Raw genomic sequence first — 17,972 nt, 5'->3', positions numbered from 1 at the left:
GGCTTCTTGGCTTGTGGCTCCTGATAACGGTTGGCGGCTCCGCGTCAAATGAAACGCCGAGCTGTGCAGGCCGCCGCCGCCCGCCCCCCCCCCCCGAACCCCCAGGCTAGCTCTCGGAGCTTCTGTTCCGGTGGCCTCTGCGGAACATATATCCTGTCAAAGAGCCCGGCTCCCGCTGCCGCCAAACTGAGGCGGCGGGGGCGGAGGGTTAATCTAGGCGCCCAGTTCTCGGTGTTGCGCGGGGAGCCGAGATGCGGTTTCTGTGGGAAGGAAGGGCCTCTTTCTTTTGCGCCGGCTTTTGATGGCGCGCCTGTGGGTTACGGCGAGGGCGAGAGCGACGCAAGTGGGAGAAGGGTGGGATTGGCCGACTGCGGGGAGCTGCTTCCAGCCCTCTCGAAGGCGAGCCGAGGCGACCGACTAGCGGGCGGTGGGGGCTGGGTAGCTGTCACGGTCTATGTGCGAGGAATGACTAAACGTTGATTGAGGAGCCGTGGAGGCTTTCGGCGTCTCCTCTCCGCGCACAGTTCACATCTTCCTTGCGCGCGCCGATGCCCCTCCGCCTCGCGCGGCGTGCCACGCTCCCCCGCCCGTTTCTTACTCTCTCCTGCAGCAAATTAAGTGTTTCGAGACGTAATTGAAGAATCCGAGTGTTTTCCGCTTAATTCTCTCCCCCCCCACTCCCCCTTTTCCCGTGCCCATCCCAGGCAAGGCGAGAGCACTCCGGCCCCGTACCCGTTCAGTGAAGCAGCACAGATTCCCGGCCGTTCCAAGTGGGATTTTGCAGGACGAGGAGAAGAAGGAGGAGGTGGAGGAGGAAGAGGAGGAGGAGGAGGAAGTGGCGGTGGAGGGAAGGAGCTGGCAGCATCAGCAACGGCAGCAGGCATATTTGCAAGGAAGCGTTTCGGGTCTCGCTCTGCTACTGGGGATTTAAATGTCATTCAAAGCATCCCCAGATCAGTTTACGGCTCCTCTCCGTTTTCTTCCGAAGCGCTGATTTCAGAGCCCCGAATATTGCATTTCTGCGGCTTTACTGTCCGAGAAGGTAAGGAGACTGTAAGCAGAAAATGTGCGGCGGCGGCGGCATGATCACCGGGAGGATAACTTCCCCTCCTTGCCCTGCCCCACACCACCCCATCTTCTCTTCCCATCCCCTTTAATCGCCCCCAGGTAGGGTGCTGTATTTAGGGACGATCTCCCTCCCCGCTTGCCCATCCTTGATCTGTAGTGAGGAAGCACTATGAAAGCGAGAGCGGGAGATGGCCTTTGAAACCAGACCCTTTGCTTGATGTAAAAGCTGGGCAGGATCTGACTTTTGTACTTTTTTTTTACTCTGATGTAAAGAACCTTTAAGATCGCAGTATGCCTAACGCCACTCACGATCCCCAGTCTTTCATTTCTGTGCCCCCCCCCGCGCCTTTCTTTTTTAACCTCCCTCCCCCGAAGAGCAAACAGCCATGTAGCCCCTTCCAAGAAACTCGTCATCATCTGGCATTGCCCCCTCCCCCAAATGCTATAGGCTGAGTCCTTTCTAGCCACCGACTGCAAACTCGGACCCCCTCCCTCCCTGGTTTCACACACCATTTGCTATTCTCAAGGAACAAAAAGTCTAGCTCCCACCCCCACCCCCAACCCCAATCACCACCCCCACCACACGTGTACGCCTTAGATTCCTTTTTAAACTCTTTCTCTCTTAATTCCTAATCCGATGTTGCGCTTCTCTCTTTTAAATTAGCTTGCAAAAGTACTGCAACTCTTGAAACTTCTCCGGTTGCTATAGTGCAGCCCATACATTGTAAAACTCAGAAGAACAAAATGCTGCTAAGCCTCTTGTGCCTTACTCTCTTTTAAATGATGCATTTCTTTCTTCCCCTTTAATTTTTTTTATTCCTTTGTTTCCCCTTCCTTCCTTCCTTCCTTCCTTCCTTCCTTCCTTCCTTTTCTCTCTCTCTTTTGGCAAGAAAATTTGCTCCATCTCCAGCATCAACCACTGCTCCTTTTGATGTTGTGGTACGCCGCCGTGCGCATGCGTTCCACATTAGAATTACTGCACTGGCTAGAATAAGTTGGATCTCTTCTTCTCTTCTACTGAAACCCTAAAATCCTATCAAAAGCTAAAGGGATGCTGAGAGTCCGGAAAAAAGGTTGCTTTGGGATTTGGTCGTTGCCCTTTATAATAACAGTGGTTTGTGCACAGAGGTAAGTGATTAAAGGTTCTCTTCTATGTTACCCCCCCCCCCCAAGTCCTTCACTTTGAAATGTATTGTATGCACCTTAAACTGAAGGTGCAAAATGAATTTTGAGGAGGAGGAGAGAGAGAGAAGACAGAAAATGTCTCTGAGCTTATATGTTTTTTCTCTGTCTCTCTTTAGTGCTAATGATCCTAGCAATATGTCCCTAGTAAAAGAAACTGTGGATAGATTGCTGAAAGGCTACGACATTCGACTGAGGCCAGATTTTGGAGGTAATTTGATTGCTTTTGTGGAAGAATCTTGCTGCACGCCTAAGCTGCCATGCTCTGGGTTGTGAGTGCCTGTTTCAAACATTGTCAGGGAGCTGCCTCTCTCTCTAATGCACGGGAATTGTCATTTCTGAAGCTTTCTCCAAGTTAAGTCTCCAATTTTCTTTAACGTGCAATGACTATTGTGTGTGTGTGTCTGTGTCTGTGTGTGTGAGTGTGATTGGCCTCATTGTAGGAATATGTGTTGGTAGCCGGTGTACATTGCTTTCTGTAATTTAAACTTTAATTGAGATGCTAATATCCTAAGTTTATCCAGTACTTATTCATCAAGCTACCGTATCTATTCCTGTGGTATTTTATGAGTATTTTAAATTGAAAATATCCTGCAAATTGAATGGTCATGTCATTCAAACCACCCAGGGGATTTGCTCCTAGTGAAATCTTTCCATGTGCATGTGTCTGCAAGGTTTGAAACCTAAATTTAAATTAAGAGTCCTTTGGAATACACAACGAGAGAACATTCAAGGAAGCTAATAGTTTGGAATTTAGGATGGGTTGACTTTGCACTTTGCTAGACTCCGTTCACCAGGATGAGTCCACGCGGCAAGCGGGAATCAAAGCCCTACTTGCTTTAAAGTCCTGCTCATTTCCTCTAGTTGGTTGGGGGTCTCCCTCTGTCTGACCAACTAAAAAGACCCTGCGCCCTGTTATTAATGTAGCAAACCTACAAGGAGGAATAAGCATGTGTGTTAGTTATATAAACGTTCCTGAGAGAGAGAGAGAGAAAGAAAGGGAGAGGGAGAGAGAGAGAGAGAGAGAGAGAGACCCTGGAAGAGGCTAACTAAGACTGATAAGTCCTTGTGCCCCACCCCTTCTTGAGTCTGAGCTAATCTTCCCTGTAATGAGTTAAATGGTTAAAGATCACAGTGCAGACTGTCTTATGTTCCAGGTCCTCCTGTGGCGGTTGGCATGAACATAGACATAGCCAGCATAGACATGGTGTCAGAAGTCAATATGGTGAGTACTTCAGCTCACTCCCACCCATCTCCACCACCTACATTGCATTAAGGTCTGGAATATATTACATCCTGTTATAGGGAAAGGGAACCAATGAAAGTTCTGGGCTTTTTTTCACGTTTTATTTACATTGGCAGCAATGTTTTAGGCCATCCCTTTTCTACTCCCTCCCCAAAAACTGGTGCCTGGTTTTTTCTCTCTTTCTCTTTCTTTTTCTCTTTCTCTCTCTCTCTTCCCTCGTGCATTGATTTAGGACTACCTGTGATTCCTGAATATGAAAACTCTGACCAGTGGATTTTAAGGAATAACAATATCTTTGGTTGCATTTTTCATTTGAAATGATATTGAATTGCCACACACACACACACACACACACACACACACACACACACACACGTATGCACACACAAACATAGAGGAAATGGATTTGTGAGGCTTCACAAGGGCATCTGAAAGAAATTATCTTTTTTTTTTTCAAATGAATGTTTGCCATTTTAATACATTGGTATTCTTTAACTGGTATCATTTGTAGAGTGTAAAAAGCTGGTCAGATTTATTGACAGTTGTGCTATTTAGCAGATACCATTTCAGACATACAGTTAAGAGAATCCTAAGGGAACAATTCTGGCCTCTTTTTGCTCATGCTGGATTGCCCCCTGTTGACACGATTTTGCACTGCATCTTGTATTTCTGCAACATTTTTGTTCACTGTTTGGGATCACGTTTGGGATTATTTTAGAATGTTGATCAGTGGAAAATGAGATTAGTGTTGACTGTTTCAATATTTTATATGTGAGTTGCTAGTTTTGAAATATACAGGACTTCTATTAGAAGTGGAAGAATGGGTGTTTGTGCATTTTGGAATAAAATTCAGTTTGCTCGCGGAGACATACTTTGACTTTTATTGAAAATTCCAATTTTTATGGTGGGATTTTTTTTTGTAAAGACTGTAAATATATAAGAGTGATTTTTGTAACTTATTACAGCAGGGCCAGAGTACTTAGTTTTTACACAAGCCATTTGAACATAATTTTGGTTACCAGCAAGGATATCAGTTTTCTGAAACCAAAATTATTGAGAAGCTAATATTCTTCCTGATATAGAGAAGATAGCATTCATCCTTTTAAAAAGCTTTTATATAGTCAGATTTTTCAAAAAACAAGTTCTTAAATTTGGCAGTGAAACATACAAGCCTACATACTGGCAAGAAGGCAAAGTCTAATCCAAAACAAATTAAAATAACACGAACTTTTGTGAAAGCTAAATTAGAGTTAACACAAAATGCTCAGTTTGTATTTTCAAAGTGTTTCTGTTTGTAACATTTATTTAGAATATTGACCTGACATTAATGAATACTCTCAGTACTGCTATGCTGTATTCTCGAGTGGAAGAACATTTTTTTACAAAAATAATATACAGCCACATATCAATACATCTTTGTAATACAGATTGAATAAAAGATACATTATCAAATGGATCTCTATATACTTATGCTAATGTTAAATTTTATTCATACAAGGTCTTCATTGTTCCAAATTATTTCATCATTACTAGATGCAATTCTTTCCTAAATTTAAAAATGTAAATATGTCTATGTGCAAAAAAAAAAAAAAAGATTCTTTACATTAATTTCAGATTTGGACAATCTATAGATTATTAAATCCTTTCTTCACAAGCAACTCTTTTCCCTACTGACTTAATCCATAGTTGAAGATCATGGTTACAGTCACATGTATATCATAGTTGAATTGAATTTGGCGTTAATTTGGTTTCAAAGCTGCTTTCAGCTTCTAGGTAAGCTTAAACACGAATGCTAATGAATTCTAAAGTGTGATATAAATTCAATCTAAAGAACCTGTGCTTGTGTGGGGAAAGAATTGAAGACAAAATCATATTTTTATATCAATTACCCTAATCTTTCACCATGATTAAGGGCAAAATTCAGTGAGAATGTACTAGGTATAGGCTACAGTTAATTTATGTGAATCTAAGAGGTCATATAGAGGGTTACTTTGCATAAGAATGGTGTTGTTCTTGCATCAAACTTTTTTTTCAGGAGCAAGAATAAAAGTTGGTGATTTACTTGATTCAAATTTCACTTACAGTATATTTCCATGGCAATGATGATATATTATTCTTAAACCTTGGCAGTATTATAGTAGAATGTTTATAAGGAAATATAATTGCCTACTTATTTGTTGATATGAGTGATCCTTAGCCTATATGAAAAAATAGATGTTTTGAAATTTTGGAAGTTATCTATAGGAATATTTACTTAGATGTCAGCATCACTTTGTCCAATATACTTACTCACCAGTAAATGAGCACATTCTTATTTTGTTTTGAATAAAAAGTTGAGGAGTCACTATAAATCTATGGTTGTTTTCTGACAATACCAATATCAAGTGATTAACATGTTTACCTGATCCCACTTTCTCAGGGAAAAAGCATTGTTTATAAGTTTATAATCATGATTAAACTCTTCCACCATCAGCCCAAATCTGTTATATAACACAATAACCTTCAACCTTGGGGGTTATGGGCACATTTCAGGATTATGGTTTATTTTTTTTAAAAAAAAAAAACATGGTTGCCACATATGAGCAATTACATATTTATGTTAAATATTTTTTTCCTAAAAAAGGATGCAGTAAAAAAAAAAACTAGCACAAACTATGTCTCAGTATTCTACTCTAGATAAAGGATCACTGTGGGTAAAAAGTTAATTTCATCAGCTCTCCAAGTTCTCAATTCAATTTCTCCAATCAAATTTTTTTCTAATAGGAAGATTACATCCCAAATCATTTTCCCTTGAAACATATGGAAAAAAAATCACTACATACTTACCCGGTTAATATATAAAATCATAAATACATTATAATCCAAACCTATTGATCCAAACTCACACATTCTTAAAGCCTGATTCCTTCTGGGTCACTTCTAAAACCTTTTTATCTTCTATTTACACACACCTATACATTTCCATCACGACTTAGGATCATTTGCTTTTGTATCAGGCCTCTTTTCTCTCTTTCATCTCCCTCTGGGTTGCCCCTTACTCCACCAGAAGTTTCTACTGTCATTTCCATTTATTTAAGACAGTTTTTCCTTTCTACTCTTCCTTTCTTTTGAAGTTGTAAAGCAGCAGACCTCTAGCCTTCATCTCACCACACTTTTTCCCATTTCTGAAGAAAGCTCAAAAACATGTGGGCCCTGGAGGAATTGTGGGAAGTGAAAGGAGCAAAGTAATTGGAATTTTGCTTCTTGATACTTGTACAAAGTTTAAAAAAATGTCTAGGTGGTATGATGATGGCACTGGTGATGACGTAAAAGACAGAAATAAGCATCTTGTTTGACAAGCATCACGGTAGTATCCTAGAAGCACCTTTCTGTCCACAGTCAACCACAGCTATAAAGGTTGTTTATTATAAATTAATGTTGGCATTAATTTTAGTGTATTATGATTAATGTTTACATAGGGTTAGGGTTAGGGCCAGAAAAGTTAAGAAGATGCTTCTCGTATATATTTGAGCATGTGTGTTCATGCAGAAACATAAATATACTTTCTATCTCAAGTTATACTGTTAAGGGCATTCAGTGATTATATACAGAATTTGTTGAAGATACATTTGAAATAGCATATAAGTAATTTAGCATAACAAATGCCCATTTCTCCTACATACAATTGTCAAAAGCAAATGTAATAGCATTAGCAGTTGCAATATTTTAATATCATGTTCTTCAATATCAACACGTGTAAATTAACTACATTAATTTAAGGTTTTTATTTTTTTATGCTGTCAGAGCTAACAATCCAAAAACTTGGGACAATAATCAAATCTGTTCTTTCCTTCTCCCTATAGGGGACCTATTTTAATATTTGTGTTTTAGATTAAGGTTGTACATTTTGCAAGAGATAATTGGAGACATTTTTACAGGTCTTCTTTTGAACAAGATAGTGTGATCATGAAACCAGAATAAAGCTCATCATTTAATCAAAATATTCCTGAAAATATTTCTTATTTCAGAAATATTTCTTATTTCAGAAATATTTCTTATTTCAGAAATTTCTTAGCAAGTTCATATAATCAGAGAAGTTATACTAGAAAAGCACACTTTCATGACTATGGTAGTTTAGGAAAAGGAGGGGGGAAGAGAGAGAATTATGTAGAACTGTGGCCAAATGAACTTATCTCAATACAAGAGAGGCTAAAGTAGATATAGACATATATAAGTAGCTATTCTCCCTACTTTGAGTCATTCCTGACCTTTTGCTGGGCTATATTTTCATTTATTGGTATGGATTTTAAAATAATATTACTGTACAATAAAATGTTGAGATTTAGAAAAAGAAGAAAAAAACATATTACAAATAATTCCTTTTGCCATTCAAGAATTTTTTATTGTCTTTTCTCTCTGTTTTAAATCCATATATATATATTTTTGAGGCTACATGTCCTTCTCTATTATGTATGCAAATCCATCTTTGAAGTTTAAGGAAAGCATTGGGTTAAGTTGCATTGCATGCAAAACAATTCCTTCTCTATTAATTATGTGGAGGTGGCATTTCACTGCACAAAAATATGGTTCTTATTGTCTAGAATAGCTTTCATATACTTAAAATGAGGAATTGCTGGCCCAACAGATTGTTTCAACTATTTTCAGCTTTTATTTCAAATGACAATAATATGCCAAGATAGTCTTGCTAGGTTTCCTGCGAGACTTGTTTTATTTCCTCTAATTATTATACATTTTCTTTTAAGGTTACAGTACCATTCCACTGAATATTTCTTTGTTTTATGGTATCTAGGCACATCACATGATGACCAATATAAAATATATTCTGTTAATTATTAAATGCAATTGTTACATTTTATTTACCTTTCACCTGGTTTTTAAAAATGAAAAGTTTTAACTTTAAATTCAGTTTCTACTGTTACTAATTTATTCATAAAAAGCCAATGAGATGATATTTTGACAGATTTATAGAAATATATCCATCTTAATAAATGTATTTTTTATTCCAGTTCAGCTCCTAGAAATTCATCTCTTTTATAATAATTAAACACGTGGTGCAAATTATCTCATTTTATCTATCTCCTTTATTTTTGTGAGATACAGATTTTGAGCTAACCCTATATATTGAGAATGAGTTGACTTTCTCACCTGATCCCTTTTGTATGAGCCCTTGAGATTTGGTCATACAAAGCCTTCTAGGTGTTGCTTTAAATAATAAGCTTCTGGGGTGGGGTGGGGGGGGAATCACTATTGTTCTAGTAGTTCTTAGCATCAGCAGACAGACAATAAAAAGCCCCTTCCATGTCTCCTGATACTTTTTCCTCTATTTTTAAACCCCCCTGCCTCCAGCTTTTTTCCATCAAAGAAAAACCTGCCTTCTTGTTTTCAAACAACTGGAAGAGGAAAAAACTTTGAAATTTAGGTTTTTTCTAATCATTAAATAACAATAGTAGTATTCAAGGTCAATTTTGCTTGTATCCCACTTAGCATAATATAGCTTTCAGGTGATTTCAGATTTATCCACCCTTATGGAGTATATTTTGAAAGAAACAAGGTTAAACGTATCTATTGTGGGCCCAGGCCCAGACTCATCACGGAAGGAAAATTACCATAAGGACTCGCAGTTATCCATTGTCATTAATAACAGTCACAAATCCCATCATCATTATCAGGACTAAATGTTATCTGTAACAATATTACTAATATCTATATTTGGAGATACTTGTCTTCAAAGACAAATCAACAAAGGATCCTAATAGCGCCTTAGAAAAATTGCACATATTTTATAATACATAGTGCATGAAGGCAAGGCAATCTTGCAACAGAAATCTGTGTGTGTGTGTGTGTGTGTGTGTGTGTGTGTGTGTGTGTGAATAGAACATAAACAATGAAGTTAGAATTGAAATATACACACTAATAATTATCTCCCAGAGTCAATTTCATGTAATGGTTAAGGCGCTATGTGTTCTAGTCCTGCCTTAGGGACTAAGCCAGCTGAGTGACCTTGGACCAATCTCTTTCTGTCAGCCCTCAGAAGAAAGCAATGGCACACTTTCTAGAGTGGCAACACTAGAAAGAGTGCAGAGAAGAGCAACAAAGATGATGAGGGGACTGAAGGTTAAAACATATGAAGAACAGTTGCAGGAACTTGGTATGTCTAGTTCAATGAAAAGAAGGCCTAGGGGAGACATGATAGCAGTTTTCTGATATCTCAGGGGCTGTCACAAAGAAGAGGGAGTCAAGCTATTCTCCAAAGCATCTGAGGGAGAACAAGAAGCAATGGGTAGAAACTAATCAAGGAGAGAAGCAGCTTAGAACTAAAGAGAAATTTCCTGACAGTTAGAACAATTAATCAGTGAAACAACTTGCCTACAGAAGTTGTGAATGCTCCAACATTAGAAGTCTTTAAGATGTTGGATAACCATTTGTCTGAAGTGGTGTAGGGTTTCCTAGGCAGGGAGTTGGACTAGAAGACCTCCAAGGTCCCTTCCAACTCTGTTATTGTATTGTATTGTATTGTATTGTATTCTATTCTATTCTATTCTATTCTATTCTATTCTATACTGCTTGTGAAATCATAACAAGAAAAACACAGAGACTAATCCAGGCAGTCACCAGGAATTAAAAAAACTGATTTGAAAGCAATCATCATGATTTTATAAACGATAAATATTGGCAAATCCATTTTTTAGTATTATGTAGGATAACACTTCAAAAATCAGGTGGGGTCTACCAAAGCTGATATAGTGATAAATCTGTTTATCTCAAAGGTGTTATATATATAAGACTGATGTACACCAGAGTGTCATCAGGCAATCTGTTTTTTTTTGTTAAGAAAAGAGAGAGGGTAAAGTCTAAATGTAGAAAGAGATGTTACTATCGATGGAATGGGAATCACTGCATATTTTGTTTCAAGGTTGTTTCCAAAAAGTAATTGCATCAGAATGTTTAATGCTAGGATGGTGTGGCATGTGGTTAGAACTATATCATTTTATACACTATCATATATTATAAAACAGATGAGTAGTTACTAGGATTACAAATTCTCCTGTGTCAATATGGAAACTAATGGGCTTATTTTAAACAAATCTGTAGGCAGCAACTTACTTCCTATTAACTTAACTTGGTTGTCTTTCTGGAAGTGTATTATTACTTGAAAAGTAGAAGCTATGTTTTTACATTGTTACTTTGATAACATGATTATCCACCATTATTTGTGGGCAGGTTTATTATGAAACATAAATTAGACCTATTCAGTGAAGGAACCCCCAACATTGAATAATGCCAGAATAGATTATGAAATATTCTTGTAGGTGGCTTAATCTGGGTTCTGTGAAACTCATTGGCTGTATCCCACAAATTGTTCTCTCCCAGCTCCTCTTCAAATTCCTGTGATGCCAGGGGAGATTGGAGCACTCACTGTAATTGGTGAGTGTCACAGGGAAATGTCAGCCAGGAAAAAAAATGACAATTAGGCTTCTGTCAATCAGTTGATACACAATACAGCAGAGGCTCTTTCATGCTAATATTTAGTAAGATTTAAGCAGTTTAAAAGGACTATACTTTGTTCTTTTTTTATGGGGGACCAATTTAAGAGCCACAGGAAAAAAATTGTTCTGAAATACATAGAACATCACAATATCTTTCATTTTCATATAGCATTTCAATTCTCTTCTTTTTCTTCTCACAGCTGGATCTTGATTTCATATGCTCAAATATAAATGACTTTTCCAACACATGTAGTTTCTTTTCTCTTCCTCAGATGTTGATCACTGCCCAGTCACATGTGTGAGGCAGGTGGCCATATAAACCATTTCAGTTAATGTATTCATGATTTTAGGTATATAACTAGATAACATTTTTTCTGGTTGCAAATTTTTCCAGTCTAGGTGAAATGAAGAGCTGTGTTGAATTTGAAAATTCTTACTATAGCTATAGTGGACTATGAGAATAACCTTGGGAGAGAGGAAAATGAGCCACAGTAAGGGCAATGGTTGGCCAGAGATACCCCAGTCCAACAAAAGATTGAGAAATTGTCTCAAAAGGGACCTCTATAATTCTCTAGAAAGTAAAAGCAAGGAAGGGGAGAACTGCTTTCAGACTTGCAAGATTCTTTTAACCTTAACAAGTTATTTTTATCCAATTCAATCATGTCCGATTCTCCAAGATTGTCTGGACAAATTCCTGCAGTTTCTTTGACATGATTTTTCAGAAGTTTGCCATTGCCTCCTTGCTAGGGCTGAGAGAAAGTTACTGACCCAAGGTCACCCAACTGGCTTTCTATCTTAGGTGGGACTAGAACTCACACTCTGAATTTCTAACCTGATTGCCATCACTGCTACATCAAACTGGCTCTCTAATCTTAAAATATAAGTATTGTTAGTACTCATGATTTCTGTTTTTGTTTCTTTTAAAAGGTTTACACATAAAGAAACAGAAGTGAGGTAGTTGCTTATGTGGACAAAGCAGTAGATCGTATTTCAATTTATTAAATTAAAATACAATTACTTAAATCTATAGTTTAACATTGAAACTAATGAAACTAAGGAAGGAAGTCAGAGGAAAAAAATATAGGAAGCAGTTGGGGAACTACGAGATTTGTAGATTTGTAGATTTATTATAATTTATAGGCCGCCCTTTTCCCTGAGGGGACTCAGGGCGGCTTACAAAAACACGGGAAAGGGGGTACAAAGACAAAAAGCATAAGACAGTACATAATATTAAAAAATAGAACACAACATTCATTCATCATTCGGGAGGGGACGAACTAAGATTTTTATCCCCAGGCCTGACGGGATAGCCAGATCTTAAGGGCCGTGCGGAAGGCCTGGGCGGTGGTGAGGGTGCGGATCTCCACGGGGAGATTGTTCCATAACTACGAGAAAGAATTAGGTAGAGATTCCACATTCTTAAAATGCTTTTTTGGAGAGTAAGTAACTTAAAAAGTAAATAACTTAAGAAACCTTTCAAGACTCAGAATATGGGTAAGAAGGCCTGGATAACACTTGACCATTTTCATATGGTGGTTTTTTTTTTCTTTAGCAGGAATTGTAGTAGACTGGCTTTAAAAAGGTGTTGGGCCAATTTATGAAAATCATGAGGGTTAATGCTATATAGCCTTGATGACAGCACAACTGCCTTTGAAGATCACTTCCTGGGAGATTAGTGGGCTTTCTTGTCTAATTTTTTGACCACTGACAAAAGAGACTGCTGGGTTAGATGAACCAGAGGTCTAGTTTAGCAGGACATTGCTTATGTTCTCACTTCTTTTTCTTTACCAGACCTTTTCCACTTTAGGAGTTAGAATATGATATGCTTTAGAAAATATATATACTTAATTTTAGAGAAATAGACTAATTTTCCACTGAGTCCAGGAGTGAAATTCAGCAAGTTCTGAAGAACCGGTAGCAGAAAATTTGAGTAGTTCGGAGAACCAGCAAATACCACCTCTGGCTGGTCCCAGAGTGTGGTGGGAATAGGGATTTTGCAGTAACCTTCCCCTGCCACGCCCACCAAGTCACGCCCACAGAACCGGTAGTAAAAAAAATTGAATTTCAACACTGACTGAGTCCAATAAAGTTAGAAAACTGTGGCATTTGGTGAATCTATTCTAACTTGCTTTGAAAAACTATGTGTTGTTTCATTTTATTTCTATTTTAAAAATGCAATCCATACCCTATAGGCTTCATCTGGATGCACAGTACAACATGACAATGCAGACTTTTCTCAAAACTGTCTTCAAAAACATCTTGAGAAAGATCAGGAAACAAAAATCGAATATGAACATTCTATATGTCAAGGACCTCTCTGAAAAATGTGCTCCCACAAGTTATTGAAGATCTGACCAAAGATGCATATCCATATGTAGACATCTCTGGGAGGAAACCTTGATTTACCGTATATACTCGAGTATAGGCCGACCCGAATATAAGCCGAGGCACCTAATTTTACCAAAAAAACTGGAAAAGTTATTGACTTGAGTATAAGCCTAGGGTGGGAAATGCAGCAGCTACCGGTAAATTTCAAAAATAAAAATAGATACCAATAATGTTTTTGAATATTTATTTCAAAGAAAAACAGTAAACTAGCAGTGTATTCAATGAAATACTTCACTCACCTCATGATGCTGATGTCCCGCTGTGATGATGATGTCCCGTGCAGCCGCGGGAGCGATGTCCCGCCTCCTATGACACACGGCACAGTGATTCCTATCATTGGATCACTGTACCAGAGGAGGTGGGACATCGCTATGTGGCTGCTTGCCATAACAAGGAGGAGGTGGGACATCGTTGCAGAGCGGCAGGAGGGGGAGGAAGGGGAATCGTAAGACAGCCCTGCATTACATTAGAACGTGAGGAGGGGGGATGGTGCGGTGCGCGCTGCGCGGCAAACTGACACAGAGGGAGGGGAAACTCACAGGGGCACTGGGCCATTCACGAGTGTCACCCAGCGGCATGGCCCCGCCCCTTTTTCTCCTCCATTTCGGTCAAATTTTTCACTGACTCGAGTATAAGCCGAGGCGGCTTTTTTCAGCCCAAAAAGTGGGCTGAAAAACTAGGCTTATACTCGAGTATATACAGTATTAGTGGCCTTTGCTCTCAGGATCTTGGCAGGACAATTACAATTAAATCTTGGGAACTATAGGTAACTAACTATATTTAACTATAGCTAGTTTAATTCTTCTGTCTGTGATAGCATTAAATATGAAGCTACTTTTTGATTGTGCCTCTTCACCCCAGAAAGTTTTTATTTTTGTCCAGGTCAGATCAGAACTGACTCTGAGAATTTAATTTAGGATAAATCTGATTTGGAGGTGATTTCCTCCTGTTTAATTGTATCTTAACTTCCCCAACATCCTCTAGTTCTCTGCACACTTTCTTTCTCTCAGCAGAGGCAAAGGAAAAGAAGAGGAACATTCTTAAAAACAACATCAACAACAACAGCACCTCCCTCTTCTCCTCCTTTAGGCATAGCCATCCAAAGGGCCCAAGTTCTGCCTAAGGCTTAAAGTCTTCCTATCTTTGTACAGTGGCATACCATTATAGGTAGTCCTCGACTTATATCCACAACTGGGCCTAGATCTTCTCTTGCCAAGCAATGTGGTCATTAGGTCAGTTGTATCCAATTTTACAACCTGTTTGTTGCAGTCGTTAAGCAACTCACCATGGTCATTAAATGAATCCAGCTTCCCCCATTGATTTTGCTTGTGGAAGCTCCCTGGAAAGGTCGCAAATGACCATCACAGGATCCAGGGACGCCACAACCATCATAAATACATGCCAGTAGCCACCTGACTGTGGAGGAAACTACAATGGCCATAAGTCCAAGGACTGGTTCTAAGTCACATTTTTTCAGTGCTGTTGTAACTATGAATAGTCATTAAATGAAAGGTTGTAAGTCAAGGACTATTTGTATCCAATACTGTCCAAAGAGTGGAAGAAGGAAGATGCAAAAAGAAAACATATTTATGATAGAAAAAGCCCTGACAGGTCATGATAAATGGAACTGATACACAGAGATAAATTATCTCTTGTACTAGACAAAATATCCATCATGGCTATTAGCTATTGGTACTCTGATCATTCATACCTTTATTTGGTTTCCTTTCAAAACCATCTCGGTGACTGGACACCAGCTCATATTATGACCGTCAATGTGCCATCAAACTGGGTAAAATATTTTCCTTTCTGAATTTTGCAGCTTTCACTTTTATAAATGGCTACAATATTTGACAGGGCTCTCTTTTCCTATCCATAATATAGTTTTATATGATTCCATCAAATTTTCTACCTGGTTACTTTAAAAAATCCAAAACCTTCCAGCTGGAGACATTGCTCAAATCTTATTGCTTGTATTCCCCTTTCCCAAAATATAGTGGCACCAGGAATCTTGATCATATTTTTTTCCAGAGCAGTCCCATACTGGGTCATTGATTTCACTGAGCTGTTCAATATAATCTGTTTCTCTTTTTTTGAACTGTCATTTCCAGTTTAGAACTATCAGTGCAAAAAATACAAAATCTAATATGCATTGTCTCACAGTCTTCTTTTTTCCCCCATTGGGTCATATTTTAATGTTCATTTCAGCTGTTTGAATTATTTTGCAGTTCTTTGTAATTACTTGTAAGCACTTGACAACTTGATATTATCAGTAAATCTGGCTATTGCATCGTGCTGCATTAAATTAGCAACAAATTTAAAAATGCCATGCACCACATAGATCATTGAGGGATTCCAATGATTACATTTCTGCGCTGGGGTAACTGTTTATAATTTATGCTCTTTAATCTTCAGTGAAGCTTTCCTGTCATTACAATAAAAAGAATTTGCCTTCTTTTGCCATCATTTGTCCTCATTGCTCAAATTTTCTGAAAATATCACTTCAAGCACAGGAATTTGTGCTACATCTTTTGCAGTAAAAATAGGCATGGAGAATCCATTTAGCTTTGCATTAATCATATTGCCTCTCTTTTGCCATCTAGTAATCTGTTCTGACCCCCACTCCAGCCTGTGAGTAACACAGAGACAGGCTTGGCTATTTGTCACTCTTTAATCACAGGAATTACAACTCCATTAGCTGAAAGCCCAGGCAACACTCTCATGCAAGAAGGGTTGCCAGCAACCCAAACCAAACTGAACGGAAATATAAAACAGACCAGACAAGTTACTCAAGACTGTTACGAACATTTGTGTCCTGCAAAAGGAACCCTCCCAATTTCTCACTTATATACTCTCTTGGGAGGGGCCAAGCCACAACCACCTGGGCTTGATTATCTCTTATGAATCTGCCTCCGCAGCTGCTGCTTCTGTTTCTCTGCCCTCCTTTGTCTGGCGTCAGGAACAAACTGCCTTGAGTCCTCCCCACTACTCCATGCCTCAAGCACCTCCTGGTGGCCAACCAGCCTCTTTGGTCCCTGCACTGTCTGAACCCTGCCCAGGGTCCTCCACATCTTCCATAGCAGGCTCATAGGTTTCCTCGCTATCCAAGTCCATCAGTAGCTCAAACGGATCCTGCTGGGCCACAACACTATCACTCACAACAGGGCTCTTCCCCCAGGTCTGACACTCAGGGTGCGGCCTCGATGGATATTGTGCATGGTAGTCCTGCACCAAAGCAGGGGCATGTACGTCCATTGCATCTACCCATGTCCCTCCGTCTGACCCGTCGTCCTTCGTCCACCAAGTATTGGAAACTTCCCTTTAGCCATCTCGAGTCTCAAATCCAGGCCACCATGCAGGAGCTGCCACCTCATGTGGTGATGGCTGGGATGGAGACGGTTGGCGGAGAGGACAAGCCGACCGCTCAGGGATCAGGAGTGGGTGCACTCGCCTTGAGTGTGGCAGGGTCAGGCAATAGGCCACTGGGTTGATGACAGCCTCCATGGGGAACGGCCCAAGATACGGTGGTCCAACATCTTAGCCGGCCGGTGGGATGGAAGATGCCGTGTGGACAGCCACATACGATCTCCCACAGCCAGCTCCGGCGCCACATGCCAAGACCTATCCATCACTCTCTTGTAGTCCTCCTTCACTTGATTCAGATAGTGGCGCACCATTTGGTGGACCGCCTGGAGGAAGTCTGAGAGGAAGTCATGCGCTGCGGGGACCAGGGAGTTGACTGGGGTAAAAGGGAAGAAGCGAGAGTGATACCCGACGTTCGCCATGAAGGGCATCATCCATGTGGAGGTATGCTGTGAGTTGTTAAACACAAACTCCACCACGGCCAGGTACTCCGTCCAGTTGTTCTGCTGCTGATTCATGAAGCAGCGCAGGTACTGTTCCAAGATACCAATCACCTTCTCCATCCCCCCGTCGGTTTCAGGATGGTGCGCTGAGGACAAACAAACCTGGTCCATCAGCCCTTTCCAGAACTGGGCTGTGAATTGCGTCCCATGGTCTGACACCACCCGATTGGGTAGGCCGTGCAGCTGGAAGACGTGCTGGATGAATATGTGGGCAGTGGCGCAGGCTGTCACCAATCTCCAACAGGGATAAAATGTGCCATTTTTGTGAGCATGTCCACCACCACGAGAACCGTGGTAAACCCCGAAGATGGAGGCAGTTCTGTCAGAAAGTCCCTGGACACGGCTCCCCAGGGTCTGTCCGGGGTCGGCAACAGCTGAAACAGCCCTGGAGGAGCTCCCGTTGCTGACTTGGCCTGCCGACACTGTACACACAAGATGGTGTAGATCTGCACATCATGTCATAAGCGGGGCCACCAGAAAGTACGGGAGACCAGGTTCAATGTCTTGAAAAGGCCAAAATGTCCCGCCGCCAAATTGTCGTGACACTGGGAACTTGTCCCGATACCTCCAGACATCATCGTTGAAGGTCCATGGGGAGGCCAGCCCTACCTCTACCTTTCATTGCTCCACCCACTCATCGCACCACTGCGCATCCTGTATCCGAGACTGTAAGTCCACGGGCTCGTGAACTGCAGCGAAGGATTCGACAGGCAAAACTGTCCGGGGTGGAAGCGG

The 17,972-nt window shown here is 40.3% G+C and overlaps 1 protein-coding gene across 2 annotated transcripts in view; it reads left to right on the top strand.

Annotated features, from left to right (window-relative positions):
* Window positions 1–2,119: 2,119 nt before the first annotated feature.
* The window catches only part of GABRB2 (gamma-aminobutyric acid type A receptor subunit beta2), a 107,308-nt gene continuing 91,455 nt past the window's right edge, over window positions 2,120–17,972 (top strand). For both annotated transcript variants that reach the window (XM_032211014.1, XM_032211013.1), the window contains exons 1-3: window positions 2,120–2,196; window positions 2,370–2,461; window positions 3,408–3,475. In XM_032211014.1, the coding sequence (XP_032066905.1) occupies window positions 2,120–2,196; window positions 2,370–2,461; window positions 3,408–3,475 (237 nt within the window). The remainder of the gene's footprint in view (window positions 2,197–2,369; window positions 2,462–3,407; window positions 3,476–17,972) is intronic.

This window comes from Thamnophis elegans, chromosome 2 (genome assembly GCF_009769535.1).
Source record: "Thamnophis elegans isolate rThaEle1 chromosome 2, rThaEle1.pri, whole genome shotgun sequence".
NCBI lineage: Eukaryota > Metazoa > Chordata > Lepidosauria > Squamata > Colubridae > Thamnophis > Thamnophis elegans.
Note: the sequence above shows the minus strand (reverse complement) of the source record. Positions and strands in the feature narration are given on the sequence as shown.